Source organism: Trifolium pratense, linkage group LG1 (assembly GCF_020283565.1).
Source record: "Trifolium pratense cultivar HEN17-A07 linkage group LG1, ARS_RC_1.1, whole genome shotgun sequence".
NCBI lineage: Eukaryota > Viridiplantae > Streptophyta > Magnoliopsida > Fabales > Fabaceae > Trifolium > Trifolium pratense.
The window spans coordinates 51,621,965-51,640,836 of record NC_060059.1 but is presented as its reverse complement, the minus strand read 5'-3'; the positions used below and the strand labels follow the sequence as shown (position 1 = coordinate 51,640,836).

The 18,872-nt window shown below is 33.3% G+C and overlaps 3 protein-coding genes across 3 annotated transcripts; 2 read left to right on the top strand and 1 right to left on the bottom strand.

Moving 5' to 3' along the window:
* The first annotated feature begins 2,934 nt into the window (after positions 1-2,934).
* LOC123902304 (DNA (cytosine-5)-methyltransferase 1-like) lies at positions 2,935-10,734 on the top strand. Its single transcript, XM_045951995.1, has 11 exons — positions 2,935-4,373; positions 4,679-6,110; positions 6,263-6,427; positions 6,760-6,958; positions 7,172-7,283; positions 7,449-7,596; positions 7,953-8,150; positions 8,234-8,512; positions 8,630-8,791; positions 8,874-9,092; positions 9,697-10,734. Exons 1-11 carry the CDS (start codon positions 2,935-2,937, stop codon positions 9,829-9,831), a joined length of 4,488 nt encoding a protein of 1,495 aa, XP_045807951.1. The 3' UTR covers positions 9,832-10,734.
* Positions 10,735-11,032: 298 nt separating this feature from the next.
* On the bottom strand, positions 11,033-12,656 carry LOC123902305 (E3 ubiquitin-protein ligase PUB23-like). The gene has a single exon (XM_045951996.1). The coding sequence runs from the start codon at positions 12,544-12,546 to the stop codon at positions 11,212-11,214; it is 1,335 nt and encodes a 444-aa protein (XP_045807952.1). The 5' UTR covers positions 12,547-12,656; the 3' UTR covers positions 11,033-11,211.
* Positions 12,657-16,608: 3,952 nt separating this feature from the next.
* On the top strand, positions 16,609-17,107 carry LOC123902306 (E3 ubiquitin-protein ligase PUB22-like). Its single transcript, XM_045951997.1, has one exon. The coding sequence runs from the start codon at positions 16,688-16,690 to the stop codon at positions 17,039-17,041; it is 354 nt and encodes a 117-aa protein (XP_045807953.1). The 5' UTR covers positions 16,609-16,687; the 3' UTR covers positions 17,042-17,107.
* Positions 17,108-18,872: the final 1,765 nt, after the last annotated feature.

Below are 18,872 nucleotides of genomic sequence, written 5' to 3'. Positions count from 1 at the left end.
CTCCAATTATCCAAAAATTGATGTCACAAGATGTTACAATTTTCTACATTATTATTGAATTATACCTCTCCAATTATCCAAAAATTGATGTCACAAGATGTTACACTTTTCTACATTATTATAACATTTCTTAGTGACAATGAAGATGAACATAGTTGGATTCTCTTTCAACATTTATCCCATTTAAATGTCAACCGTTTTCATAGAAACAACAAAGAGTTTATAATTTAGTCACACAAAAATATACGAAGAATGTATACATTATTGACTTAATTACATTATAATTTTAGAGAAGAGTGAAGGTTATGCAAAAAGTTAGGTTATGGGATTGAAATATATAATAATCATTATCATTATCATATCTCATTCAATTTTAGTGTGTCGCCTATGCGTTGCACTATTGCATTGGCTAGCGCACCCCACAAAAAAAAAATTCATTCAATTTTGATGGTCCGTACTCATTCTCTATACATATAGGTATATATATTAGTTGGAGGAAGTGATAAGTACATCACTTTTATATTATTATTATTATTATTATTATTATTATTATTATTATTATTATTATTATTATTATTATTATTTTCATTTTATAATACTTATTGTTACAATTTATACGAATAATTTTTCAACATTATAATATAAAATACCACATAACACCTGTGCATCGCACGGGTGTGGGACTAGTAGAAAATAAACAAAGAAAAATGTAAAACAATTTAAGGAAATGAATAAGGGGGGTGAACAAAACCCTATTCCCAAAATTTGCTTACCCGCCAAATTCAATGTATCAAAATATAAATAGCTTCATTTTCAAACAACACTCTTTTTTCTTTCTATCTATGCCAAAACGCTTCCGAAATTCATCAAAATCCTGCGTTTTGCATACAAGGAAAACAATTAAACTTGTTTTGCATACAAGGAAATTCATCAAAATCATGGATTCTGATTTTCTTCTCAGTTCTCACCCTGGTAATATAAATATACCCTTTTTTCCAGGTTTTTTTTTTTTTTTTCTTTCATCATTTGCCTTGTTTTTCTTCATCAGGTACATTAAACTTGTTTAGTTCGTATGGTTGGTGAATTTGATTCCTGGTTTAATGTTTTTCTTTGGTGTGTGGTTTTTGATATTTGATAATGTTTTTTTTTATTGTGTTTTTTTTAATCTGTTGATACCTTTAATGTTTTTGAAGGATTTTTATGTTAAAGTTTTGATCTTTAGGATTGATGTGGTTTTAGCTTAGTGTTCCGATCTAAGTCGGAAGCACTGTTTTCTGAGGTATTGTCCAATTTGGATCTTATGTAAACCCTCTCATGATGTTGTCCTTTGCTAAAAGGCGCCTAGTGAGTTGAGGAGATTGTGTGCATTTCAATTTGCTTCGACAAAACAGTGCAGCAGACTTGAGGTTGCAACACTTAGCTTTGAACTTTGATAGGGTTGAACTAGAAAAATTTGTTATTTTTTCAACCATGATATGCCTTCTAAGCAGCAGTGATTATTGTAATTGTTGATGTGAATCGATCTTCGTGATTTACTGTGGTTCTAGCTTAGGCTTTCAAGCTATAATAGCTTTGAATTTGCTAGTCTTCAAGTGATTTGACTTTTGAGCTTTATTGCACTTTTAGCTTAGGCTTTGAATCCATAACAGCTTTGAAATGGTAGACTTCAACAGAAAGTTTTGGTTTATTTCCACCCATGATTTGCCATATAAGCAATGGTTTATAGTGATATTGTCATTGTTGTGATTTGATCTTTTGACTTTACTTTGGTCCTATCTTAGGGGGTTTGAATCCATAACATCTTTGGACTTTCCTAGTCTTCAATTCAACCAAAAGTTTTTGTTGTGTTTTCAACATGAGCTGTCTTATTTGCAGTGATTATTGTTGTTTATATTGATATCGTCATTGTTGTTGCGATTTGATCTTTGGAATTTACTGTGGTTCTAGCTTTGGGTTTGAAGCCATAACAGCTTTGAACTTTGCTAGTACTCAACCAAGTTTTTTTCCAACCATGATTTTCCTCATAAGTAGTGATTATTGTTGTTACTCTTCAAATAGCTTGTTTTCGGGCTGTCTGATACTGTTGAATGATATATTGAAAATCTTTAATTATACATTGGTCACCAAGCAATCTAAGGAGACTTATAGTTTCTTTGGGATCAAATATTTCAACTGTAAACCAACATATAGATTGGTTGATTGTGTATGCTTGGGACCAAGCACACACAGATGCTTTAGTTTTACGTGTCTTGTATAAGTTTGAGTTTTGCATTGTTTATTGAAGTGCTTTATTTATTATGTTGTTCTACGACTTGAATTGTATCATTTATTTTTGTTTGATTTACTTATGAACAATGGTGACCATGCTTATTGATGATTAATATGCAATCTATTCTTCTGTTTTGATGTCTTAAATTTTTTCAATTCAAATTTTGCAGTTGTAGTTGATAGTGGAACTAATGGGTGATTATAAATGCAATACTGCTAGGGTTAATTTTAGGATGCTAGTAATGCATTGTGATCCATTGAGAAATAGCAATTAAATTTTACATATCTATGTAGACTTTTTACATTTTAATTTTTTTAAAAGTAAGAAGGAAACTGAACAAAAACAGAATCGGAAACAAATAAAATCTTTCGGAAATCTATTTGACGTTTAAATATATATCACAAATTCACAATGACTGTGAAGTTTAATTAAATTAGTTGATATTGATTTGTGTGATTCTCAACTAACTATTATGCATATGTTAAGATTACTCCTATTTATATTTTTTAATGGTTGATATCTTTGTCATTGCCGCTATATCTTGTTGTATTTCTCCTTTTCTATCTTCTTTTCTCAGATGTATTTCTGATTATGATGCTTATAAATATCTTATTCATTTTTTTCTGTTTCTTTCTCTTATTTTTCAACACCGAAGAGGGGAAGTTATGGCTGGTGGGAAACAAAAGAAGCGAAGTTTGTCAGAGAGTGGTGAGCAGCCAGCTCCTACTCGTAAAATGCCTAAACGGTCAGCGACTGGTGCAAGGAAATTTTTTAAGGAGAAGTCTTTTTCCATATCCAATAAATCATGTCATATTAAAAGAAACCAGGACAAGATTGCAGGACAAGAGTTTAAATCTGTCCGTATGACTGCTGAACAAGACGATGGCCGTCCAAATAGAAGAATTACAAACTTTTTCCTTCATGATGAAACTGGTGCAGCGCAGCCACTTGAGATGCTTGAAATCAACAATTTATTCATCACTGGACATATATTGCCACTAGAAAGAAGTGAAGACAAGAAAAAAGAGAAAGGTTTTAGATGTACAAGCTTTGGTCGAATTGAGTCGTGGAATATATCTGGCTATGAAGATGGCTCTCCAGTGATATGGATTTCTACCAATATTGCTGATTACGATTTGCAGAAACCAGATGCAAGTTACAAAAAATGTTACGACCATTTCTTTGAAAAGGCACGTGCTTCCTTAGAAGCATACAAAAAACTAGCGAAGTCTTCTGGTGGAGACCCTGAGATAAGTCTTGACGAGTTACTTGATGGCATGGCAAGGTCGATGAGTGGTAGCAAGTACTTTTCTGGAACTGCGTCTTTAAAGGAGTTCATTATTTCCCAGGGCGAGTTTATTTATAAGCAGCTTATTGGTTTAGACACGACGTTGAAGGAAGACGACAAGGAGTTTGAACACATTCCTGCTCTGATTGCTCTTAGAGATGAGAGCAAGAAACAAGCAAACTTTGCAAGCACACACCTGATGCCATCAAATGCGACTTTAAGAATCAGTTCGGGAATTAGTCACAAAGAAAAAAAGAATCAGATGGATTCGGTAGATGAAAAAGATAAGGATGCAAAGTTAGCACGACTATTGATGGAACAAGAGAACTGGAATTCTTTGAAGCCGAGGAAAAACCCTGGATTATCCACTTCATCTAAGAAATTCTATATCAAAATTGACGAAGATGAGATCGCCAAGGACTACCCTGTCCATGCTTATTACAAAACTTCTCTTCAAGAAGCAGATGAGTTTATCGTTTTTGATAATGACTATGATGTGTATGAGTATGACATTGAAGATCTTCCTAGAAGCATGCTGCATAATTGGGCTTTATACAACTCTGATTATAGATTGATTTCACTAGAACTTCTTCCTATGAAACCTTGCTCAGAAGATGTTACAATTTTAGGATCGGGTCTAGTGACTGCAGATGATGGAAGTGGGTTCCATCTCGATACAGAGGAAGGCCAGTCTTCCAGTGCTTCTGGTGCACAGGCCACCCATGGAATTCCAATTTATCTGAGTGCTATAAAGGAATGGAGGATTGAATTTGGATCGTCTATGGTTTTCATATCCATCCGAACAGATATGGCCTGGTATGGTATCTGTTTTCTAAAATAAATACTATTTATAATTTTTCTTCTGTTTGTGTATTATAGGAATATAAATTGTTATGTATATACTTTAGAGAAATCTTATTTGAAATGGAATAAAATTTGAGAATTAATTCACTATAAACTAATTGCAAGAAAATCATGTCAACTGTCACGGATGAATCTGGTCATATTAGTGAAATATATATCTGTGCATATTTGCAGAAATATTAGAATTTTTTTGTTTGAAATGTCATATATTCCTTGAACAATGATGTCCAGACTTATCCATACTTGATTTCTTTCAGGTATAGACTTGGAAAACCGTCAAAGCAGTACAGTCCTTGGTATGACACCGTATTGAAAACTGTAAGGATTGCTATAAGCATTATCACATTGTTAAAGGAGCAGGGCCATGTATCGAGACTTTCCTTTGAAGATGTCATACAGAAAGTATCTGAGTATAAGCAAGACCATAAGTCGTACATTTCTTCTGATCCAGTGGCTGTTGAGAGATACGTTGTTGTCCACGGACAGATAATTCTGCAACTGTTTGCAGAATTTCCAGACGACAAGATCAGGAAGTCGACTTTTGTGACCGGTCTTGCAAAAAAAATGGAAGAACGACACCACACCAAATGGTTAATGAAGAAGAAGAAAGTTATGCCAGCTACAACAACAAAGCTGATCAATAGAATATGGGGAAAGTATTACTTGCCAGACGATGCGGAAGAAGGAACTACTAGTGAAGTAAAGGTTGATGATGAAGTTGATGAACAAGAACAGGAAGAGAATGAAGATGAGGATGCTGAGGAGAAGGAGACGGTACTGTTGGAGGGAACACAAAATCCGCGCTCATTTTCCAAAGAAACTAAAGCATTTTCTGATGACGGAAAAATTAGATGGGAAGGGGGTCCTGAAGGGAAGACCAGTTCCGGATGCCTTCTTTATAACCAGGCAATTATTCACGGCGAAGTTGTTTCTATTGGAATATCTGTGTCGGTTGAAGTTGATGAATCCGATGAACTTCCTGATATATATTACATTGAATATATGTTTGAATCAAAAAATGGGATAAAAATGTTTCATGGTAGGATGATGCAGCATGGTTGTCAGACTGTTCTTGGTAACACCGCCAATGAGAGAGAGGTGTTTTTGACTAATGAGTGCAGGGATTTGGGACTTCAGGATGTTAAGCAGATAAATGTTGTAAGTATCCGAAAAACGCCTTGGGGGCATCAGTATCGAAAGGATAATATCATTTTGGATAAGCTTGATAGGGAGAGAGCAGAAGAAAGGAAAAAGAAAGGACTACCTACTGAATATTACTGTAAAAGCTTATACTGGCCGGAAAGAGGTGCTTTCTTCAGAGTTCCATTTGATAAGCTGGGTCTAGGGTCTGGCTTCTGTCACTCTTGCAAGTTAGAGGAAGACAAAAAGGAGAAACAGATTTTCAAAGTAAACCCATCCAAGTCTAGTTTTGTATTGGAGGGAACTGAATATTCTCTCAACGACTATGTTTATGTCAGTCCTTTTGAATTTGAGCAAAGGATAAAGAAGGGTCGTAAGAGTAGGAGGAATGTAGGGTTTAAAGCTTATGCTGTATGCCAAGTGCTCGAGATCATTGCCAAAAACGAAAGAAAACAAGCGGAAATAAAATCTACAGAGCTCAAAGTCAGAAGGTTCTTCCGACCAGAAGATGTATCAAGTGAGAAGGCATACTGCTCCGATGTACAAGAGGTAAAAAGCTATGAAGAAGTTAATTAAGTAATTGAATGAACATGCAGACAAATACACACAGTAGACATAACATAAATGATAATCCTGATTTATGATTTTATTTTGCCTACATTGTTTAAAATTGACTCCGATATCGTGATTTATGATTTTAGGTGTATTACAGTGAGAAAACATATACTATCTCTGTACGATCCGTAAAAGGTAGATGTGAAGTCAGGAAAAAGGTTGACGTCCATGAAGCAAGTGCCCCTGGAATCTTCCATAACGTCTTTTTCTGCGAGCACTTGTATGATCCTGCCAATGGATCCCTCAAGAAGGTAGTGTATTCTTGGCCCTGTTTTTATAACTCTATGATGTGCTTTCTAATCCTTAGAAGAATATGCAAAAGCATTTGCATATATGGATCAGTTACTGTTTTAATTGAACTTCAATAAGTTATTTTAGTATAGTTTAAAGTTGATTATTTTTCAGGGTGTTATTATTGTTGGAATTATGGGGAAGGAATATATCAATATTATTATTACTATTACTATTATTATTATTATTATATCTATTATTTTTAGGGATATCAATTCAATATTCTGATGCAAGCATAAGATGAAATATGGTTTTCAACAAATAACTAATTTATTTTTCATTTGTTTGACAGTTGCCAGCTCATATCAAAGTAATATATTCTAGTGGACATACAGCTGATGCTGCAGCTAGAAAGAAAAAGGGAAAATGTAAGAAAGGAGATAGCATTTCAGAGCCTGAACTAGTAAATAGAACATCAAATGAAAAATGTTTAGCAACGTTGGACATTTTCGCAGGTTGTGGTGGCTTATCAGAGGGGTTTCGCCAGTCAGGTAATCTTAACTACATTTATTATAGAAAGAAACACAATTGTATATGGTCTCCCAAAAAACTTATGAACATATCATAAGTCGTTTCCATAAGCTCTCCCAAACAATCTCGCAAGATATTCTTCCAGTTCATAACTTCAAATAAGTTAACCGAGACAAGTTCTATATCTAAATAATGTAACTTATGTAACCTATGTTTACTGCTTGCATGCTCAGGTGTTTCATCAACTAAATGGGCTATTGAATATGAAGAACCAGCTGCGAATGCGTTTAAAGCTAACCATCCTGAAGCATTGGTGTTTATTGACAATTGCAATGTTATTCTTAGGTAAATGATCCCAGAAACAACTATTTTTGGAGTTGGAATTAATTCCCGTTTAACTACTTTTATCCATATGGGGGGGAAGAAACGTTTGTATTCAGCTACAAAGTTTATTTTGTACACGAATAAAGTGGAACAAATTTAAGTGACTAACATATGATTGTAATGCAGGGCTATAATGGAGAGATGTGGTGATATAGATGATTGCATTTCAACAACTGAGGCTGCAGAGTTGGCGTCCAAACTTGATGAGCATGAGTTGAGTAGTTTACCCTTGCCTGGCCAAGTTGATTTCATTAATGGGGGTCCTCCATGCCAGGTTTGTATCTTGCCTTTGTTGCCTTTTGCTGACAATAATATTTGGGTTGAGCCTAACTTAGCCCTACAAAACCACCTTGTAAGGTGAGTCATGTCTCCACTTAAAACTCATTTTTAGGCTATATCTCATCCACCGTGAGACTCTTAATACACTCCCTCATGCTCGAGTGACCCAATAGTGAGTGGTCCAATGAGTCTAGGATAGACTCCAATACCATATTAGAATTTGGGTTGAGGTTAACTCAATCCTACAAAACCAGACCTACCACTTATAAACTCATTTTCAGTCTATATTTCATTCAAACGTAGGACTCCTTAACTAATACTTTGGTGATTATTGAATAATTGTTTTTCCAGGGTTTCTCAGCTATGAATAGGTATGCTACAAGCGCTTGGAGTAAAGTCCAGCGCGAGATGATATTAGCGTTCCTATCATTCGCTGATTATTTCCGGCCAAGGTATTTCCTAATGGAAAATGTAAGGAACTTCGTTTCATTTAATAAAGGAAAGACGTTCCGTTTAACTTTGGCTTCACTTCTTGAGATGGGTTATCAGGTAAATTTTCATAACTTATTTCACTTTGGAGTTGAATAGAATCTTGAGTAGAAATAATGAATGATGGTTTTCTTGTTCAAAAGGTGAGGTTTGGTATCCTTGAGGCTGGAGCTTTTGGAGTTTCACAGTCAAGGAAAAGGGCATTCATATGGGCAGCCGCTCCAGAAGATGTGCTTCCTGAGTGGCCAGAACCAATGCATGTATTTTCAACCCCCGAGTTGAAAATAAAATTGTCTGAAAATGTCCAGTATGCTGCCGTCCGCAGTACTGCAAATGGTGCCCCATTACGTGCCATAACTGTTCGAGATACCATTGGTGAACTCCCGGCTGTAGGCAATGGAGCCTCTAAGACAAACATGGAGGTATGTGAAATAGGAAAGATACATGTAGAGATGTTTCATCCCTCGAAATAATTGTTTACTTACATTACATCTACATTCTACTCAAACTTATACTCACTTGGCTTTTTATGCTTGCAGTATCAAAGCGAACCCATATCATGGTTTCAATTGAAGATCCGAGGAAATATGGCTGTGTTGACTGACCATATATCTAAGAAGATGAATCAATTGAATTTGATTCGGTGCCAAAATATTCCGAAGAGGCCTGGTAGTGATTGGCGTGATCTTCTGGATGAAAAGGTAAATTTAAATTATTGTGAATTTTAGCATAACATTTCTTTTGTGGTTAATCTAATTAGTGTTATCTAATATAATAATGCAGATAAAACTGTCAAATGGACAACTGGTTGATTTGATACCATGGTGTTTGCCAAACACAGCTAAGAGGAATAACCAATGGAAGGGAGCCTTCGGCAGGTTGGATTGGCAAGGGAATTTCCCAACTTCCATTACTGACCCTCAACCCATGAGGAAGGTTGGAATGTGCTTCCATCCTGACCAAGATCGAATTCTCACTGTTCGTGAATTCGCCCGGTCTCAAGTAAGTCTATTACTCAATTTACTTGTCACCTTAAAAGCTATGATAAGAAACGAAACCTAACAAACTGGAAATTAACTATGGATTTAATCACTAGAGATTAATTTTGATGCACTATCATCATAAATTTACTTACACTTTCAACCAATCGTTAACCATCCTTCAAATGAGTTTTCAGGTAGTTATGATTAAAGTCAAATCTTTTTAATGATTCAAACATTGTAATTGATTAACAATGTAAAAAATCTTTACACTATCATTGCATATAAATTAAATCCGAATTAATATTGTAATTAATATTACAACATGACATAATATTTTGTAGGTAATTTAGAAAATAATATTACATGACATGATAATAAGATGTCATTAGACATTTTTGTAAAAAAAATAAAAAATAGAGTCAGTGTATGTATGGCTATTGAACTCATTAACTTAGTGTGAATTGATTTCTTATTTTCAATTTATTATGAAGAATTCCAATCATGCTATCCAAATATGTAGATAGGAAAAAGATTTTGAATTATGGTAACAGTTTGAAAATTGTGATAGGTGAATATCATATGATTTGGTATCATTTATAACTCTTTTTCATCTATAAACTCAGGGCTTCCCGGATAGTTATCAATTTTTTGGTAGCATCATACACAAACACAGACAGATTGGCAATGCTGTTCCACCTCCTCTGGCATTTGCATTAGGGAGGAAACTCAAGGAAGCATTAGAACAATTGTTGGAGTGATGGTGAAGATCTCGAACTCTTACAATTAGGTGTGAGAGCTATTTGAGATACCACCAAGGTAGTCTATCGCGTGCGATAGCGGCAGGATCGCGGTGGAGCGGAGCGGTTGCTTGCCGCGTCGGGATGGCTGGGAGCAGCACAGTTAGCCTTAGCGGCCGCTACAGCCGGGTTAGCGTTGGTGTGGAGCGGAGCGGGTCGTGGGTCAAACCCGCTATTGCATCTTCAATGGATTTAAGGGCAATTTTGAAATTTCTCCTATCACACTGTAAACACAAAAGATTTGACAATTGACATTGTAAACACAGTAGATTGATAATGTTATGATAGATTGTAGTAACTTACTTTCATCTTTATGTTATGTAACACTAGGGTGTCTTACATAGGTAGAGATAAGAACATGGCAGCCCATAGTTTGGTAGGAGTGGCTAGAATTAGGGTTCCAAAAGTTGGTTGGGAAATGTCCCAAATATAACTGCATCTATTGTATGGTCTGATGCTTTTTCAATTAATGCAATATTTGTTTCCAGTCGAAACAAAAAACAGTAGCTTTAGCTTAGCATGCACACACTCCAGTTCAATGGTAAAAAAGCAAACCTGTAACTGAATTGTAACTAATTCAATCATAATCAATGAATTCACATTTCAGAGAGCAAAAATCTTTCTATAGTTTCTAATATGATATCAGTTAGCTAGGCTCGATCCATAGCAAATTCACCATCACCTACTCCTATGCCCTTAACCAATGGCTCCGGCGCTGTTGGTAGTTTGGTTGTTCTTCCACCGCTGCAAACAAATGCTTCTTCTGACTCCAAATCTCAGAGTTTTGTTGTTTGCGCTTGAATCTCGCCACATTTTGGTGTTGACGCAGATTGCATCTTAGCTACGATTAATCCTAAGTACATGTCGTGGCGATCTATCTTTTGATCAAATGGTGATATCGTGGCGATCTATCTTTTGATCAAATGGTGATATCGTGGCTTCAATCCACACATCTTCATGTGGAACTTCACACAAATTCACTGACTAATATGTCTGTCAAAGATTACTTGATTCGAATTTGCAAGACTGTAGTGATAAAGAGGTGATAGGTTCAACTCCATCCTCAAACAAAAACATCGATCTAATAGATGCAAGCTTACATCATTTCAAGCAAAAGTGTTCATTTAAAACTTGCCCCAAGAAAAAAAAAAATGAAACAAAATTGGCATGATAAACTTTGTCGTCTCAATATATAGTGTAGTCATTCACAAAAAACAATTAATCCCATATTCTTCAACCAATCCCATCTTCCAATTAATGTTCTTTAAACAATTGTACTACAATTTTCTATGCAAAAAAAATTAAAAAAGTAAATAAAAAGTACAAATGCCTCATAATTTTTCAGGCACTTGTTGGGTATGAAGCAAGTAAATTAGAAGGTATGCAATGAGAATTCTTCCAAGACTTGGCATGCAATTTAAGTATCTCTCTTGCTTTGTCCTTAGCCTTATTTCCACTATCAACTTCAAGAACCAAACAGAGCTTAGCAACAACACCAATTCTCACCATTTCTTGAACAACAAAATGTGTAGCAGAGAATCTTGAAACAGATAGAAGAATCCTCACAGCTCTATCATTAGCCAATGTTGAAACCCTCAAAATCTTCTTTGAAATAATAGCTAAACCACAACCATGGTTTAATAGCTCATATCTTCCATCAGCACATTGACACAACTTCTCCAAAAGTACCAATATCATCTCACATGGCTTTCTTTCTTTGCAATCAAGAAGAATTTCTATCAAAACATTAACACACCCTGATTCAATTGCTTTTATTCTATTTCTCCCGAATTCAACGAGTTGAATAAGTGTTTGTAGTGTTGCTTTTGATGCCTTTTTTGATATCTGGTCTTTCAGAAGCTGAACTAATTCAACGAAAAACTCGGTCTTTAGATTCACAAGTTTTGTTGGATCAGCAACTTTTGACATAGATTTCAAGAGATAAACTGAATATGTTCTTGAATCATAGTTAGCCTTTTGCAGTAATCTCAATAAAGACTCTAAAAATTCTCCATTTTTAAAGTTTAGAAGAGTTATCAAACCTTGTTCTGTTAAATGAAGATTGTAAAGAATGTTTATAGCTTCATCTTCTGCATCTACTCTGAAGTCAAAAGGAAACCCTTCAATATCATCATCATCAAGAATGGTAGATTCAACTTCAAATTCTGTTGTTGAACTTGAACATGAAGATGAAGAACTTGTATTGTTTTTTGTTACTATTGATGCTAAGAACTCAACAGCGCCAGCCGATTCAATACACCTTCGGTTTGTTTCGCTTTCGGAAGCAATTGTTTTGAGGTTTTTGAGGGATTGGATAAGTAAATGAGGTGAATCTGAAGAACCAGACGCATCTTTAAGATGTTTCTCTATAAGGGATTTAGTTGTTGGTGCTTTTGGAGTTGGAATTCTTTCCACACCATGAGAAGTATTAATGATGCACCATGCTTGAATGAGTCTGCGAAGAGTGTGATTTGGTGTCAGAATAACAAGATCATTCTCATCATGTGTGAGTTGCTGTTTAGTGACAGGACATGTTTGGTTTTGTGATGAAAAAAGCCATTTTTCGATGCTTTGTCTGTCGTAGGTTATGCCTGTTGCGACAGTAACTGGATCCTTCATGAGTTGTAATGAAATTGGGCATAGGAAAAATGGTGAAACTTCAATCTCTTGATCCATATTGTAACTTTATTTATTTAGACTTTGAAATGTTATAATTGTTTTTTGGTGGAGCTAGCTAGAGTTGAGAAAATGAATGAATGAATTGGTTTGATTTGAGAGAGAAAGAAGGGTTATGGGTGTGTTATATAGTGTATGTTTAAGTTGTGTGGGAAAGTCAATACACGGAAAAATGTGGCTTTTTCATTTATTTATTCAAAAAAGGTGAGAGTTTGACTTTTATAAGGGTTCATGGGAAAGGCTAAAAGTGATCAAATTTACCTAGTCATTACTCATTTGAGCATCAACTTGAACAAAGGCAAGTTAAGTTTAACAAGTTTAGCCGATTCTTTTATTGATAAAAAGTGTAGGTGAGTTGAATTTCAGGGACTCTCTCGGGTTCGAAATATATTTTAAGAGTACTTGCATATTATTTATCTATAAAAAATTTATATTGAACTCACCTTAGTAGTATGAGTTAACTTTTTACCAACTAAATCGACCACCTTTTGTTAAAAATGTAACTTCAATTTTAGGTGATTTTTATAGTACACAATTTAATATCTACACAAATGGTCAGAAATTAGAGCTACACGAGATTAGTATGTCTTCAAGATGTTGAGAAGGCATATGTAACCGTTTAATAAAAAGTAGTTAGTGTCATTTAAATTTATTTTTTCTCTTTTTTTTTTTTTGGTACAAATTAAATTTATTTTTTCCATCAAAGTCATTATTTTTTTTCAGAATAATAGAAAAAGTAATTGCATTTTACTAATTATCTGCCCAATAAACTTATTTCAATGAGAATAAATGGTATTGAAAAATAACGTTTAAACTATTTGAAAGGTAATTTTTAAGAATATTTTTTTTTAGATATTAAAAAAATTACGTTTAATTTTTTTAATATCTAAATAAAAATATTCTTAAAAATTACTTCTCTCTAGTTGATGCCCATGATCTTAAATGTGTCATATGTTTTTAATTTAATTTTGTGCCCGTATGCAGATTCGTTGGACTGTGTGTCTGATTGTGTATGTAAGATTGTTTGTCGGATCTCTTACTCTCTTTTTTTAAACACTTTTCGATGTATATTTTATATTCCTCGATTTTTGTATATTTTCTTTTCATTTCGGTTAATAATAAATATCGTGTAGAAAATACTTGCAACCAAATAAATAATTTAAGATAGAAAATATCAGCAAAGTATAAGATGGAATAAAATAGCAAATGGGTATTACTGTACCCTCTAAATGTCAGCATCGGTTATTCACTTATTTGGGATTATTTACCCCTTTTGACTTTCTCTTTATGTTTTGATAACCTTCTCTTTTGAGTACGTTCGTTGGTTTCTCTCTCCACGTTGGTGTTTGACCACTAGCCGACATTTGAAAATATACACTACTAGTAGATCAAAGACAAAGGAAATTGAAATCCTCTGCATCTATGATCTGGCTATGTCTGGACTCTGCACCTGATAGGTAGCTGCCTCAACTTCCAAGTTCCAACTAGGATTAATATTTTGTTAGGGGAGTCGTGAGAGTTCGGAAGAAAACAATGAGGTCAATACTTCAAGATTATAAGAGAGATACTATATCTCTACCCAAAATTTTAAGGCATTAGGTTAATAGGTCACATCTTTTATAAATCCAATATTTTTCACATAGATAGTCGATATTGACTTAATCGCTCACACTTGAAACCCAACGTATTTAACAAAGTTTTCTCAATAGTTTATTTTGGGTTCGAACCTCGATCCTTGCAATAATTTGCAATCTCCCTAACTATTAAGCTATGTTCATGGGAAAGATTTTATCAGTAGTTAATCTCATCTTTTTAAGTATTCGTTAAAAAAAAATCTCATCGTTTTAATTAAGATTTGAGGGTTGATATTACATATAAAGTTTCACACAAAAAAAATTGTTGAAATGTTGTTTTGAAATCAGACAATTTAGACTAATTACAATACAATATAATGTTTTATAGGTTTAATTACACATTTGGTTCCTTATTTTTATTTTAAGTTTTAAGTTGATCTCTTATTTTTTAAAAGTTTTAAATTGGTCACTTATTTTTTCTTCCGTTATTAATATTTTCTTTTAGTTTCTTGTGGTTGTATTTTTTTTAGTTTATGGTGGGGGTTAATTTCTTCATGATTTCCATCTAGATAACTTCCATATGATCAGTTATTATAGATAAATTCACCTCTCAGACCGCATATTTGGTACGACCTGTGGGCTGTGGTCTTCTATACAATAAATTTTGAGTTTGAAAATGATTGGAGTGGATGGATTATTCTGTAAACACATTCAAACAATTAGTATATTGTTTTATTACGTTCATACATAGTTTTTCTTGACAAAACTAATTAATTAGTTCATATCTAGTTGACTAGATTATTATGCACGCTGTCATTTTATTTTATTTAAGAAAAACTCTAATATTTCTATAAACAAAAAACTCTAATATTATAAGTAATTGTCAATTTTTATTCTGGCTAAAAACATATAATAAAAAATTGCTATTAAATGCCTCTGGAAAGAAATTATAAAAAGTTGTCTTAAAAAAATAAAAATTTAAAATGACTGTAAAAAATAACTTTTTAGATTCATTAAATGATTAATAAATTTATTATATATTAATCAGATTTATTGATTATTCAAATTCAATGAATTTGAAAATTGATTTTTTCTTATATTTAAAATCAGATGGAGTAGCTTATAACTTATAAACTCATTGAAAAAAGACTTATTTATTAACAATTTTTCTCACGAGTAGCTTATTTATTTTTATTAAGTTTATAAAATAATGTAACATTTTTTCCCAACTTTATCCTTGCAATGTTTATTTGAAAATAATTAAATATTAATTATAAATAAATATCTTTTTTATATCATTTATAAGATAATTCAACCGCTAATTTTATCATATAATACAAATTCTACCAATCTATTCGCAAGTTTGTTAACTCTATAAACAATAAGTTCATCTGATATAAACTGTATTATCCGCTATTTTTTTTTTGCCAAACAGGATAAATTCACCGCTAATAATATTCCACCGAAGGTACGTTCACAGTTAACTCAATTTATAGTTATCTATCGAACTCGATCTCACCTCCATCGGTAGCTTTGGATGTTGAAAAACTATCCCTATTGGAATAACTTTGGAAATGGATTGAAAAACTATCCCGGCTACCAACAAAAAGAAATCTCTTCAAACAGGGAGTTTTATACGATGTTCAACAAATGGATTGCTTATGGTGTCCTTCGATTACGGAATCGGAGAGTCATTTATTTGGAACATGCCCCCTTGCTTGTGGTTTGTGGTATAAAATATTCAGTGGCTTGGATTGAGCTCGTCGGTACACCCGTACCACTTTGTTTTCATGGGAACGTTTTGTTTGGCGATGGGACGTGGGAAAAGGCTTAAGGGGTTGCTAACAGTGTTACATGCGATGTTGTGGACTATTTAGAGAGCAGTGAATTGAATGATTTCATATTCTCATCAAAGGTCCCGTTACTTGAAGAATCTTTTTATCACAATTAAAATGACTTCTTAGAATTGGTTGGTGGGAAAAACAATGGGTGGGACATGTATTTTTTATGAATGGGGCACTAATCCAATGGATTGTATATTTAGATAGGGCATATTGTCTTTCTATGTGCCCGTTAAATTTTTTTGCTTATGTTTTTTTTTTGTGGTTTGAGAAAAACACACGTGGATTGTTTTTGAATGGAAAATACACCAATAAATTGTAAGTTTAAGAGTACAACTTAAGAGGGGTTGAATTAGGTTTGAAGACTTTTTGGTTGTTTTTAGAAATGGTTTTGATTCCTTTTATTTTTCTTGAAAGTTATGATGAAGGTAAGAACAATATGCAGAAAAATAAAAGAGAGAAGGGAAAGAGAAAATAGACACAAGAGAATTGTAGTGGTTCCCCTATTGGTACATCCACTCCCTTCACACCCCGCGAAGGAATTCACTATGTTAGAATCTTTGTTACAAACAATTTTACCCCAAGACCCCCTAACAATCTTTCTAACATACAACACAAGATAGCACCCCACTATCTTAATTAAATAGAGTAAAAGCAATTGAATCAGGGTGTGTTAATGTTTTGATAGAACTTCTTCTTGATTGCAAAGATAGAAAGCCATGTGAGATGATATTGGTACTTTTGGAGAAGTTGTGTCAATGTGCTGATGGAAGATATGAGCTATTAAACCATGGTTGTGGTTTAGCAATTGTTTCAAAGAAGATTCTGAGAGTTTCAACATTGGCTAATGATAGAGCTGTGAGGATTCTTCTATCTGTTTCAAGATTCTCTGCTACACATTTTGTTGTTCAAGAAATGGTGAGAATTGGTGTTGTTGCTAAGCTCTGTTTGGTTCTTGAAGTTGATAGTGGAAATAAGGCTAAGGAAAAAGCAAAAGAGATACTTAAATTGCATGCAAAGTCTTGGAGGAATTCTCATTGCATTCCTTTTAATTTACTTGCTTCATACCCAACAAGTTAAGTTGGTGAAAAAGTCTTTTTTTTTATTTACAATGAGCTAGGGATCGAACCCAAGACCTATAACATACTACCCAAATCCTTCACCACTAGACCAAACTAGTGAAAAAGTCATTATTAGAGGGTTTTTGTTTTCATATTTGGGTTTTTTTTTTTTTTTTTTGTAGAAATTTGTTTGAAGAACATTAACTGGAAGATGGGAATGTTGTGGACATAAATTAAATATTGCTTGTCCATGAAGAATGAGGTTAATTGTTTATTGTGAATGACTAATCATATTGATACAACTAAGTTGTTTATTATGCCAATTTTATTACTAGATTTAATTTCATTCTTTAGTTTTAATTAAACATTGTTGCTTGAAATTATTATATAAACATGCATATCTAGGGAATCAGATTTGATATAGTTGACGCAGTAATGTAATTGAACCGTTCGATGACAATTTGACGGATGGGAATTTTTCAATTGTTATTTTTTCTGTATTTAATCTGATACCTCTTTCCTTAAGAATCAAAGAGTTGCGTCAAAAAAAAAAAACCAGAGAGTTAATACTAAAAAGTAAAATAATAGTAAGTTGGTTGATATAAATTAATAAAGATCTGAAATTTTAAATAAATGGTTAGAAGTTGCATTGTCAATTTTATTTTTCTTCTCTAATGATTACTCATAATTCAACTTTTTTGTATTGTACGTATGACTTGCTCTTATATATGGGTATGGACAGCAAATATTAGTGACCAAGCTTAGGTTGGGATAGAATATAGGTAACGGAACCATTGATAAGTAACACATATTATATTTATAGTTTAATTGCCTCATATGGTAGAGAAGGTCCAACATTATTTTATGGAACCAGCACATATGAAAAGGATGTGACTAGACACGAAGCTTTCTTCGATTTCATGGCTTAACAGTAAACGTTAAAATGTCTTACATTGGTCGTAAGATTATCTGAATATATGTTTATAAAGTTGAGATAACTCTCACCCCACAAGTTGATTTTGTAGAGTTGAGTTAAATTCTAAGATATATTAAAGTCTCCTCCATGATCCGTTGCGCCGTCTGCTATCATGTTTCTAATGTGATCAAGTCATATATATGGTTGAAGAGGCTCAAATCCCAATTCTAAGAGTAATAATAAAAAAAACTATTTTTCCCTTTTTATTTACAGCAAAACAACAGTTTCCCAAGATTGTAATTTGAACTTTTAAGAAAATGTAGTCAACTGTAGGATGGCATACTGTATTGTGTTTTCAGTAAGTAGATTCATGTACTTGCTAAAAAAACAAACCTACGGAGGAGTGTTAACTAATTTCTTTCATTTTATTTTTTGGTTTAAAATATTGGATTTTGATAATCTCCATCAATTTCTGGGATCTGAATATGTGTAGCTTAGGATGTAAACAATTTGGGCTAGTTGCTCGATTTCAAATTGACAATTGATATCGTTGTACTTAAAAAATTGAGTTTGAAATCTGAACCGTGAGAGAAAAAACAACCTAAAAAATCAATCTAAAAAGGAAAATTCTATGGTGCATTTTTTATTTGGACTGTTTTGATACATTCTTAATCTGGCCAATGAGAATACAGTGTTGACTAACTTTGAATTATATTGTACAAATCACTTATATGGTACTTACTATGTATCTTTACATCCATTAATATTTCAATTAAGTCCCTAACATATTAAAAGTTACAAAATTACCCCAATATAAAATTATTATTTTTTATTTTAATTGTGATAGTAAACCAATTAAAACAAAATTATAACTAAAATTAAATAAAAAACCACAACTTCCCAAAATCATCGTTTTTTTTTTAAGCAAACATGG

Coding starts and splice junctions, on each gene's coding strand:
- LOC123902304 (XM_045951995.1), top strand. CDS start 2,935: ATGGCTGGTGGGAAACAAAAGAAGCGAAGTTTGTCAGAGAGTGGTGAG. Junction 4,374..4,678: donor ATCCGAACAGATATGGCCTG/GTATGGTATCTG, acceptor GATTTCTTTCAG/GTATAGACTTGGAAAACCGT. Junction 8,151..8,233: donor TTCTTGAGATGGGTTATCAG/GTAAATTTTCAT, acceptor CTTGTTCAAAAG/GTGAGGTTTGGTATCCTTGA.
- LOC123902306 (XM_045951997.1), top strand. CDS start 16,688: ATGATATTGGTACTTTTGGAGAAGTTGTGTCAATGTGCTGATGGAAGA.
- LOC123902305 (XM_045951996.1), bottom strand. CDS start 12,546: ATGGATCAAGAGATTGAAGTTTCACCATTTTTCCTATGCCCAATTTCA.